Source organism: Leptosomus discolor, chromosome 5 (genome assembly GCF_034619465.1).
Source record: "Leptosomus discolor isolate bLepDis1 chromosome 5, bLepDis1.hap2, whole genome shotgun sequence".
NCBI classification, from domain to species: Eukaryota; Metazoa; Chordata; class Aves; order Leptosomiformes; family Leptosomidae; genus Leptosomus; species Leptosomus discolor.
This window is the reverse complement of record NC_141395.1, coordinates 34302231-34314636: the sequence shown is the minus strand read 5'-3', so window position 1 is coordinate 34314636 and position 12406 is coordinate 34302231. Positions and strand designations below refer to the sequence as shown.

Sequence of the window (12406 nt, the reverse complement as noted above, 5' to 3'; positions counted from 1 at the left end):
TTCTTGCAAAGCATGCTTTGCATGACAGGCCCGCTTGTCCTTTGTTAATGTGCGATCATGACAGAAAACATTTCATTCTAGTCCTGCAACTGATGGCTGTGTGTGTAGTATATTCTGAAGTGGGTATTTGAATTAGTTCTCACAGATGGTCGGTATCTGCATCTCCAATGGTTTTACTGGATAGCATTGTAATGCTCTTAAAACACTGAGCATGGGATTCGTTTCAGCATCTCTAAAACTGGATAAAGCATGGCCAGGGTATTGTTTGAATTAAAGCTTAGCAGGATAAACAAACTAGGCATATCTGAAAGCAAAATGTAAACATGATGCTGGGGTTCCTGGTTAGCGCTTGGTGGCTGCAGAAAGTTGACAGCTGTTACAGAAAGGTTAAACGTGCGTTCTTTGGTCTGTCAGTAAAATTAAGCCTGCTAAAGACTATGTGGCACTCCAGAAGACATGAGTTTATCTGTGTGCATAAACAGAATATACACTTCAATGTAAATATGCTTTTAGGACTATTTAAAGTATTAGAAGTATGTGGCATTCCAATAAAAAATGCAGATGGAGCTATCAGGTTTTGGAAAGTACCTGACTGCATTCAGATGGGCTAGAGATCTAAGAAGAGTCCAGAAAGCAAAGCACTGGTGTTTGTGTTGCTAGATAACAGCAGAGGATGAGAAAGAAAATGGTATAGGTACAACGGGGACATGAACTGAAGTAATAAATGCTTGACCTTTAAATTTCATCTTTGCCAACTTCTCAGATTGCTTCTCCCAAAAACTGACATGGCTGTGTTTTACGTTATGCTTTTATTTGTCATATTTGTAGTTAGTTACAAGTAAAAATGATTGAAATCCACTGTAGTTAATACAAAATAAAAATATAGCTGCACGAGTTATGCCATGATTTTTCTTAGAAACAGTATCTCATATATGATACCATACACTTAAGAGCTTAACTCTTAATAGTACTCGCCTACACTAAGGTCTTATCGACTAACTTCCAGTGTGATTTACTGGTTGCAGGTAATACTCCTGTGGAGTAATACCTGTTAATAATTTCATAATGGTATTTTTGCTGTAGTTTTTATTTCCCCTGTAATTTGCGATTCTAAATACAAGATGAAGGAAGCAACCTTTTAGTGCAATGTTTAAGTATCAGTAGAATTTTATATATCTATATAAAATAAAATAACAATAACCCACTGTATAAACAACCAAGGATGTAAGGTATCTGTTGTGGGTATTGTGCTTCCCTTTCTTCCCTTCCCCCTTACCTTTGTTAAGTGACAGGAATGAACATTCATAGTGAACAAACCACCCTGTAACCTCTCATTTTCAATTAATTTTGAAATATTACAGACTTGTAATTTTGAGAGCAGGTAGGTTGCTTTGCTGAGTTATTAGCAGAGAATCAAATCCTGTGGCTTTGCAGACTCATCCTTACGTAAACTCATCCCTGCCATAAAGTTCAACCCATAACACATTGTTCCCTTTAGATGTGCTTAAAAGAGTATTTCACCTTTTTGAAAAAATTGTCCTTACATCCCTGTAATTATCTAACTCTTCTGTGTAGATATAGCTCTATATATGAAATAATTTGTAAAAAGATAAATTATGCTATTTTCAAAATACTCTGAGATACAAAGTTGTGCAGGTGCAAAGTTTGATAGTATATTGCTATAAAGACTAAGAATTAATTAATTAGTGTTATCTGAGTATATACTCTTTAAGCTAGCAATATAGATTTAATATTGCAGGGTTTTATTTTTGCCTTTTTTTTACATTTCATAGCATTTGATACTTTCTTCAGACTATCTCCATGTTTCAGTCAAATTCCTTCTATTTTTTTCTTTTCAATTTCTGATCCGTTAAAGGTACAGTAACTGATCACACATTCATGCTTGTCAGTAATGTACTTCTGTAACTCTAGTAGATTGAAAAACATCTTTTCGTTTCCATTGTTTCCACCTAAACACAGTCATTTCTTCTAAGTGAATAGCGAGAGACTACTGGCAAAATCTTTTCCCCCACTGAAATGCATGGAACCAACTTTTCAGCCTCACCCTCTTAAGTACTCTGCTCTTTCAGTCTTACAGCGTTGCGGAGCAAAGCCCCAAAGAAACTGAACGTGCGCACACAGTTACTGAGGCTGTTGGTATTCACAGAGCATAGCAAGGCAACTGAAATCAAATGTTCTCATTGGTGTTTCTACATTTACATAGAAAACTACTCACAGTGCTGTGAAATACTGAGAAAGAAGAAAACAGAACAGAAATGTTTAGGTTTTGACTACTCTCCACACATTCCTCTGACCTAAATATAAGAAAGCCAGCTGACCAGCTTGCTTCTACTAGACATACGCTTTTCCTGCTAGTCTCTTATGCCGGTTGACAGCATCTCTAAATTAATAAACACCAGTGACTTGGCCTAAAATGGAGCATGTTGCAGCCTGTGTCATTGACCTTGTTCACCTGCATTCCAGCACGATGCAATAAATTACCACTGCAGAGAAAAGGATGGAAGAAACTGAATTGCTACTACTGCCTGTGTAGCAGAAACCAGTTACTCGCCTAAGTAAAACCGGGTGTATCTGGAAGGTGAAGGAAGGCTCAGGTTGATTATGCTGTTTGGTCTATCTGCAGGACAGCTGCTTGGGTTGTTTCTTCATCAGATTGTTCCATTTCCCCGCCGACTGGGTTTCTTCTTTCATCATACAGTTTCTGGCTAGAAGCTTCTAGAGGCATCCCATACTCTTCATCATCTTCAACAATGGACAGCTCGATGTTGTTGCTCATCATGACTTTCCCTTCCATTCTGGCTTCCTTCTCTAGAGAATTGGATACTGCTTTGCCTTCCTCGGTCAGCGAGGTGGTAGGTGTCATATCTGAGTGCATGTCGGCAAATGACATTTCATCCTCAGCTTGGTCATTGCTTGTAGTTTCTGTTGGTCTATCCTCAGCTTCAGCAGGGCTTTCTCCTTCATGGACTTTCTTCACGTTGAATGTGAGGGGAGACACTTTGAAAGCTGAACTCTTTGAAGAAGAGGATTTCTGATGATGCACAGTAAGTGATTTCTTGATCTTTTCCCTCCGTTCAGGCGAGACAATCTTTGTGCTGATCTTGTTCATCTTCTTCTCGATGTTTTGGCGGGAAAATGCTTTCTTGAGGCTGTCTACCTTCTTGAGGCTGGATCTTTTAATTTTCTCAGCTCTTGATTCCTCTGTTTTCTCCTCTGCACTGTCATCCAGATCATCTTCGTCATGAAACATTTCATCATCTGAACCCAACTCCACTGTGTGCAAGGTTTCTTCCAGTGTTTTGTTCTCATCCACAGGCTCCTCTTTTCCTTCTGTGATGCTGGGAACAGGCTCTTTTGCAAAAACACTGGCAGGGATCTCATTTTCCTCCTGAAAGAATTGACATTATTTGAGTTTCATAGTTCACAGGACACGAATTTAATAAATAAAGCACAATGCTGAACAATTACTTTTTTTTTCCCCTCCATGATGAGATGAAGAATGCTGAACATTTCTTGTTGTTTCAGTATATTTAACCAGTAACAAGCCACTCAAAGCCCACTGAACCATTATCTGATAAAGTTCAAGACTAATGAGCTGTCAGCTGTAAGATTTCTCTTTCAGAGTGACTTGGAATGTATACAGAATGGAAATCCCATTCTTTGTAATTTAAATTAGATACTCTTTAATCAGAGTTTAGCTGTAAATTTGTACACCTATCCCTGGGGAGAAGGGATGGTATGGTGGCTAAGGACATTCTACTACAGACCCCTGCATAGACCTACAGAAGTTACGTAACCCCCCCCTGCCCCGAGCTTTCAGTTTCTCTAGCCAAGACTGGGAATATCTCTGCAGAGATGTTAATTGCATCTGAGAGGTATCTAAGATGGAAAATGCACTATATTTCGAAAAAGTGTATGTCGCTGTTAAAAATGGATTGTTGATAGTGAAAAGCCATGCAGTCCATGATGTTTAGAGTATGCTATTTTTACAGCTGTTTACAGAAAAAAGTTAGTAAATTTGGTTGTTAAATTGGTAAATATTAAAAATATGGACAGGACAACTCCTTGAAAAATTAAAAAAAAAAAGTTTATGGCATGCAAAAATAAACAGACATTATACAAATATAGAAAAAACTAGTAGTCACTTTGTGCTAAGAGGAAAATGATTGCTCTTTAAAACAAAACCAAGAAAAGGCATGGAAAGAAAGAAGGTATCTGGAAACAAAACAGGCTGAACAAGGGCAGAAGCTGCAACTCATAACGAAGGACCTCTGTGACTACCGAGCGCAGAAGCTTTCCAACCCTGAGCAGTCCAGAGGCAGCACAACGGACACTGTTCTGTGGTAGGTTTTGCATCTGCCCATGCAAAGAAAATGAGGCTCCTCACACACTCGCTTTTCCTTTCAGAATTGTTAGTCCTTAGATCTGCATGGTCTCTATTCATTACCTTTTTTATCACTGTCAGAGTGCCTGCAGTTTCATTTAGTCATATGGATTGGAAGGATTTTCTCCCCTGCTCCTCCCCACTCCCCCACCCCCATTTATCTTTGGATACGAAAAGCAGTAAGTGCTGAGTGAAATGGTTGTAATAGTCTCAGATCTGTCCCTAGTGTGCCTGAGAATACAGTTAAGGGGAAAAAAGGCCACATACACTTCAAAGTTCATGCTCATTATTTCAGGACTGAGCATATGGTTGTGATCACTGGAGAGAATAGTGTCTTGGGTTAAATTTGCTGTTGAGGCTGTATAAGGGTGTTGTGCATGGTTGTTTTTAAAAACGAGATAGTCCTGACTACCTTGTAGTGCTTCTGGAACTCAAGAATATGAACGTTTACAGGCAGAATCATTTTATACCATATATACATGATACATACATACTCACATTCAAGCATGTTGATGAATATCCCTGAAGGATATAAAAATGAAAAATATCCAAAAAAAGGATGGTGGTTTGACAGTTTGTATGTGCTTTACTTCTATGGTTTCTGCACATCTTTCTGGACCAGCGGCCTCAGTCAGATACACTGGCACATATGAAGCTTTCCAAGCCCTTCACTTGCAGTGGAACATCTCATAAAGCCAGCACTCTTCTCCGGACACCAATAATATTGTTGCAACTATCGGCAACAGTGACCAAGATAACAAAACAAAGAAAACCTGCACCAGCTTTAAGTGAAAACAGCTGTAACTGCAGTACAAATATTTATATTTTCTCTCCACTGCAGTTAATGGAATGTTGATTACACCAGTGAGTGCAGTGTTAAATTATTCCTCAGAGCATGAGAACTGTATAAGGGATAATTTACCTGTCTTGTGCATTCTTTCCAATCCCAGGTAATTGCATACAATTTTAAACACCTGAACATTTTCTATGCCTGAATGGCATAGAAAACTCCAATTTTAATGAGTAAAGATGGGTTGTAACTTTTAAAGTATTTAATCTAAGAAAGTGGTGTCATATGAGATTGATAACAGTACAGTTTGAGCCAGAGATGGGCCTGTGTGGCTCTTCCCAAGGTCAGTTTAGCTCAGTGTCTACAGTATTCACGTTAAAATGAAGTACTGCGTGCAGTCTCTAGAAGAATATGGATATAGATTTTATTTCAATTTTTATCAAATTTGTGACTGAGTAGAAGGGAGACTGTCAAACTATCCATATTTATAAAGAAAAAAAAACAGAAAAAAATACACTACGTAATAATGAGTTAGGTTCAATTAAAAGCAGATCCTATGTGGTCTTTGGCTATCAGACAGTATGGGCATTCAAGAAATCGTGTCTCTGTCGAAGCTTCCTGCATGGCCCTGGAAAACATAAGCCTCTGGGCATCTATTACTCTGCTTGTAAAATGGGAATGACATGCTTTCCTATCTCACGTTTCTAAAAGACCTTAGGATCACAGGAACTATTAAAATGCAAATGAAAATAAATTAAATAAAATGCTTTGGAAATACAAGGGTGGTATAGCAGGAACGCTCTGTGGTGGGACAGACATTACTATTTCAAAAACAGTTACTGATAACATGTTTTAAGTGGGCTATTCGTAACTTTTTGGTCTAACAAGTTTATATGGCAGCTATATTTTGTTTTGATACGTTTTTCAAGCAGTCTGGTATTTCATTTAGGAAGACTAGAACAATACACTGAAAAATGCCAACTGTTACTGTTTAACTATTTTTCCGTGCCAAAAGAAGTAGAACTTGAATCTTTTCTTCTTGATCTAATCTAAAAGTCTGAGAAAGCAATACAACATTTTATTTTCCACATCAGAGTTAAAAAACAGCACTTGCATTTTCTCAGATGAGCTCGACTGTAGGTAGCTAACTCCTCTGAATTTTATCTTTCCATGTAGGAAACGAATAGAATAGTGCAGTTTCTCTGTATAAAACAACTCTTGCTAATACCAGTAATAGTTGCAAAGGTAAAATCAGTGCCTTCCCTTGGCTTTGATCAGCCATTCTTAGGAACTTTCTATAGGTCATAATCTCATCCTTATATTTTATCAGAAAGGAAGATAAGATCCGTAACAGTGTACTACAAAACTGGACAGCCTGAGTGAACAGGTAGTTGACTTACTCAGGAGTGCTGAAGCTCTGATGCCGCATAAGTCAGTGTGCTTTGGTTTGGATTGTTGTTAGGTTCGTTGTAAGAGGCCATGGCCTTCCAGAGGGGAAGATGGCATTTTCCCGTGCTTACAGCAGTCCAGGCTCCTCTGTGCTTTGTAGATGCTGTTCTATGCCTAAATGATTACTAGTCTAAAACTTGTTTTGATACACAAAATAGGGCAAAAGATGACAAATCCTTCTAAAACCAGCTATAGTTCCACTTATTCTGACAAATACATGCTCTTCAGACCTGGATGTTGCTATGGGGAGGGAGGAGGGCAGGGAGCAGCCTGGGACCACAGGCATGGAGAGGGTATTGCCAGCCGCCCATTTGCACATCCTGTGCAGGCTGGGGCATTGGCTACACCATCCTCCTGACCTGCCATAGCATAGCTGGATCAAGTCCTAAGAGGCATGAGGTATTTTTGTCATTAATCAATATAAGAGTGTTCTCCCTGCAAAGCCGCAGTGGGAAATTTAGTACTTAAATGATCACATTATCGGCTTATAATTCTTCTGTTTCCCTCACTTGTTCGTTTTTGAGTTTGAAGTTGCTTTTTCAAAAGGTTATTACAGTGAACCGAACAACAAGACCCAACCAAATGGCTAATTTCCTGTGCCCTCCTCTTGCTTCATTTCAGGATGAAGCATTTACCGAGAGCAGCATCTGAAAGGGGCTTGAATATCAGTGTGCTTAACTCCAGGCTGTAATTTTGACTTATTTTATCTGTCCTGTTCACTCTAAACATGACCTTTAATTGAAAAATTAAACATGAGCCTTTTTTATCTTGCATTTTGCTTTTGCAGCTAAAAAGGCAAACAAACACCCTACCAAACCAGAACCAAAAAGCTGGTCATGTGGTGAGAACAAAATAGAGTGGAACAATGCCAAAGCTTAACAAGGATTTTTAAAACAGTCACTTCAGTGTTTTGCTAAATTGCTGTGTCACTTGTGGCATTTGTAATAACTTTTACATCCTCAAATGCTTGGAACAGAGCTCCATTAAAATATGTCACCAATTAAAGAAATATATGCAAACTAGGAACAATGCAGACAGTCTAGGGAGAGAAAACTAAGAGCATTTTTAATGGAAAATATGTAAATAGCTGAACTTTTATAAATGCAGTTCATTCTCAGCATGTACGCTGAGGGAAATCTGATGCTGGCGAGTGGCAGCACGGTTTCATGAAATACAGAGCTGGAGCTCAGTCATGTGTTTTGGCTATGCTCAGTGCTCCCACCAAGTATCAGGGAGTTTGAGGTATATGGTGAATGCAGAACTGAATGACAAATGTGTATTTTTATTTTCATGCCAAGCTATCTTCCTAAGCTGGAAAAGTGGGTCCTAAAGAGAAACACATTGTGTGAAATTTTGCATCATGTTTTTTACAGTGGAAAAGAATCCCTCGACCAAAGAGAAGTCTCATATATCCAGATTTCCCATTTGTTTTTACAGAAATCTGGTGTCAATATGACTTCATTGCTGCAATTGTTTTTCCATGGATTCCTGCTCGGGGCAGTACAGAAACCCAGCCAACCTTCTGCTCTTTTCCCTCTGTAGAATTATCCGAGCAAGACGGTGGCCCCGCTGAGCACCAGGTCATCCCACCTCCGCCTTGTAAGAAGACCCTGCATGGAGATTTCAAGGAGGTGGGCATGCAGGTAAGGCACCTGCCCAGGCCAGCAGCGTGCTGGCACAGCCTGGCAAGCACCTACCATCCCTCCAGGTGCGGCCGCTTCCCCAGTGGAAAATCCCAGCTCCTCCCAAGCTCTGCTGGAGAAAGCCCTGGGTGCTGCCCACCTGGGCCAGCCTCCCATGCCCTGGGAAGTTCTGCCAGCTGCCCTGGTTTTCCAGACAGCCACACTGCCTTTTAGCAAGAGGCCAGTGCCAGGAGCAATTCCCAGTTGACAGCTGAATTTTTTTTACTGAATTTAACTGTAGCGTTGTTTCTTTTTTAGGCTTGTGGCCCTGATCTGCATCAGCTTGAGATCAGTTAAGCTCATCTCCCCCCAATCACAGCAACATCTTTTCCAGTGAGAGATTGGAAGAGAGTCAACTAAATCCTTGCAAAAGCAATGAAGAACAGACCTCCTGTCCCAAGGTACCACACCAATGACATGTAGTGGAGAAGCAGTGGATTTTCTTCAGCTGTTGTTCTGGGACATGAACATGTGGCATTTGCTCTGGGTTTATGCACTTTAGGATGCACTATTAAGGAAAGGCTTGAATGTTTAAATAGGCCTTAGCTTTGCAATACTATTTAGTGTCAGGAAACAAGCTGAGCCACCACTCCCCTGTTGGGATGCTGCTTTACCCTTCAAACCCTTGGTGAGATTTACCAGTACTTTTACCCATTGCCTGCACTGCCGCCAGGCAGTAGTAATGGGGATCCCTAGCTGAGGCAGCCATAACTGCCCACACACAGCTATGGTTTTGTCTTTCCTCTACACACTATGTAATCTTGAAATAGGTTCTCTGGAGAAAGATGCTGCTGTTGCAATAGCAAGGCCTTAATTCTCACACTCGCAGGTAGCAGAAGTGCCACAAAACTACCTTCCCACAGGCCAAGTGGGTGCACGCTCCCCATGGGAAACGCTCAAGGTCTAGGTCTGAACCTGGAGGCGGGAGCCAGTCGTTAGGTAACACAGCCTGGGAGATGACAATGTTTTGACTTACAGTAACAGATCTTAAATTACTTTGAGAGACCAGACAACATGCATCTTTTAATTTGCTCAGTCCCTGGAATAATTTCCACATTCCTTCTAGGGTGGAAGCTACCACGCTTAGTACATGCTGCAGCTCCTCCTCTTCTGGCTTGACAAGCCTGGATGATAATTTGAGAGAACAATAAGCAGGGAGGTGGGGGCTTCCTTTCTGGGGGAAGCGCCTGTGTAGTAGCCAGGCCTGCCAGCATTTAAAAATCAAGTTCTGCTCTATTTTTTTGGGTTTGTTTAAATAGAAAAACACCACCACAACCCAAGGAGTAGAGTTAGCTACTGACAGATGTGACATTCTGCTGACAAGTTTATCCCAAAGAGCTGGTGATGTGTCCGACCTGTGGCTGCTCCAGCCCTGTGTTTGCTCTCCTTCCTTCTCCCGGTGTGTTGTGGAGGTCTGTCTTTTTTTTTTAAAAAAGATGTGACAGTCACATCCTGTGTTTAGTTAATGCTCACGCTGTGTTCTGTCCAGACCATTGCTTAAAAAGGGGAAAATATGCAAACTGCGGCTATCACTGGATGGGCTCCCAGGAAGCTGACTTTTTAGCTGAATATTTAGCTCATCCCTGAATGGGCCAGGACAGTCTGAGGAGTGAAGCAGACCATGAGACTGAGTGTGACAGGGAGCTGTAGCACTGCCCCTCTCCTGCTTCTGAGGGCAGATGCAAGGGTGGTTTTTAGGGGCTCTGCAAAGAGTTAGCAAAATGGCTCTTTTCTCAAGTTTGCTAAGAGTTTGCTAAAAAAAAAAAAAAAAAAAAAAAAGCCCTTTCTTCAAGTTTGCTTAAAAAAAAAATGCAACAAAACAACTCTTTCCCCACGTATGCTAAGAGTTAGTAAAAAAGACTGCTCTTTCCTTAAGTTTGCTGAGAATAAAAGGTGGCTCTTTTCCCAAGTTTGCTAAGAGTTTGCAAAACAAGGTCTCAATCCTCAGCTTTGCTAGGAGTTAGTAAAAGACAGTTCTTTCTCCAAGTTTGCTGAGATTTAAAGAAAGCTCTTTCCCAAAGTTTGCTAAAAGTTAGCCAAAAAAAAGGGCTTTTTTTCCCCCCATGTTTGCTAAGAGTTAGCAAAAAAACCAGCTCTTTCTCCAGGTTTGCTAGGGGTTAGTGAAATAGACTTTCCCCCTAAGTTTACAAAGAGTAAAAGTGGACGTTTCTCTTAAATTTGCTAATAAAAGAGGTTTCTTTCCCCAAGTTTGCTAAGAGCAAAAAAGACTTGCTCTTTCCCTAAGTTTGCAGAGATTGAAAGAAGGTTTTTCTCCCAAGTTTGTTAAGTTAGCAAAAAGCCTTTTTTTCCCAAGTTTGCTAAGAGTTAGTATTAAGTCAGCTCTCCCCCTGATTTTGCTAGGGGTTAGCCGAACTGGGCTCTGGTTTGGGAGTAAGCTGGGTGGGGCCAGGAGCCTGGGTGGGGGGCTGTAGGGCTGCAGGGGTGGCCGTGGGGCCTCTCACCTGGAAGATGAGCACCTTGAAGCGATCCCGCCGGAGGAGCTGTGCGTGATGCTGCTCCAGGCGTCGCACCTGGTCGCACTGCCTCTCCAGCCGCTCCCGCACGGCGCGGGTGTGGGCGCACACCTTCCGCGACTTTTCCAGCAACTTCTCCACCGCTTCGCCCGTCGCCCCGTGGCTGCGGCACAATTTCCCCAAGTCACCCTGAATACCCCGCACCGCCCCTTCCAAACCCTTCTGCCTCTGCTCCATCTGCCGCTGTTGCCCTTCCACCGCTTCCAACATCGATACCAGTTTCTCCAGTAAGGCCAGGACGGTCAGGGCGTTTACTTGCCCCCCCATCGCCTCCGATGGCGGTAGCGGAGGGACCGCGCTGCCTCCCGCCGCCTCCCCCATCGCCGCGCCGGGACGGGACGGCGGATGCCGGCGTCGCTCTTAAGGGCTGAGCCTTCCCCCTCCCCCGGGGAGGTTTCGGGCAGGGCCCGGCCCCGGCCTCGGGCAGAGCCCGGCCCCAGCCCCTGCCCCGGGGCGGGCCGGGCCCGCGGCCGGCCCCTCGGTTCCTTCCCCGCTCCCTCATCACCACGCCACCCCCTTTTTTTTTTTTTTTTTTTTTTAAAGCAAAGGGGGTATTCTCGCCCCACACTCGGGCAAATGCGGTATTGGCTTCCTCGCAAGTATCAGTAGATGGCAGGAGATACCGCGGAATGCGGTCGGGGGTGGGAGGCGAAAGAGCGGCGGGTGGAGATGGGGTTGGGAAAAGAGGGGGGAGAGGGACGTGGGAGTGGTGGGCAGGGAGAGGTTGTGGGTGAGGAGTGGAGTTGAGGCCTGTTGTTTGGAGGAGTTAAAAATAAAAAAAGCACACAACAAAAAAACCCTGATAATCAATATAACAGTTATAGTATTCAGTATTGCTATATATATATATACACACACACACACACACACAGAGCCTATATATACACACACATAGTATACAGTATTGTTACAGTAATCATATAGTAATATTAGTATTCTATAACAATATAATATTAGTGTAGTTATTCTTATATAATATTAATATAATGATAATTATGTGTAATAATTGTAATAATAATTAAAATACTTATACTCACACATGGTGAATCAAATCTCCTGACACTCCTTCCACCGAGCAAGCACCCCGTGCAACACCAAATTTTTTTTTAAGTAATAATTTAAATCTTCCTCCTTTTTCTTCTTCTTTCTTCTTTCACCTTATTTCTCCTCTTTCTTCTTCTTTCTCCTTCTTCTTCTTCTTACTACAACAGGTTTTAATAATAATTTAGATGGTGATTATTTCATTCTATTCCATTCTATTCTGTTCTGTTCTATTCTATTAATAGTTCTTATTCTTATTATAAAAAAAAAACAAAACAAAACCAAAACAAAACCAAACAGCCAGACAGCCAGGTGTTGCACAGGGTGCTTGCTTGGTGGAAGGAGTGCCAGGAGATTTGATTCACCGCTCATGATGTGAAGTTTAGCTGGGCACTCTGGTTGCCCTGACTGGATTCTCCAGCATTTCTTTGATAAGAAATAGTAGGTTTAGAACAGCTCTTTTGGGAGAATAGCAATAAACTGGGTGTGGTGGCAGAGGGAGAGT

General features: G+C 41.8%; 1 protein-coding gene across 1 annotated transcript; it reads right to left on the bottom strand.

Moving 5' to 3' along the window:
• Window positions 1-2551: 2551 nt before the first annotated feature.
• Window positions 2552-11181, bottom strand: CAVIN2 (caveolae associated protein 2). Its single transcript, XM_009952587.2, has 2 exons — window positions 10789-11181; window positions 2552-3409 (listed from the first exon to the last, which is right to left on the bottom strand). Exons 1-2 carry the CDS (start codon window positions 11179-11181, stop codon window positions 2621-2623), a joined length of 1182 nt encoding a protein of 393 aa, XP_009950889.2. The 3' UTR covers window positions 2552-2620.
• Window positions 11182-12406: the final 1225 nt, after the last annotated feature.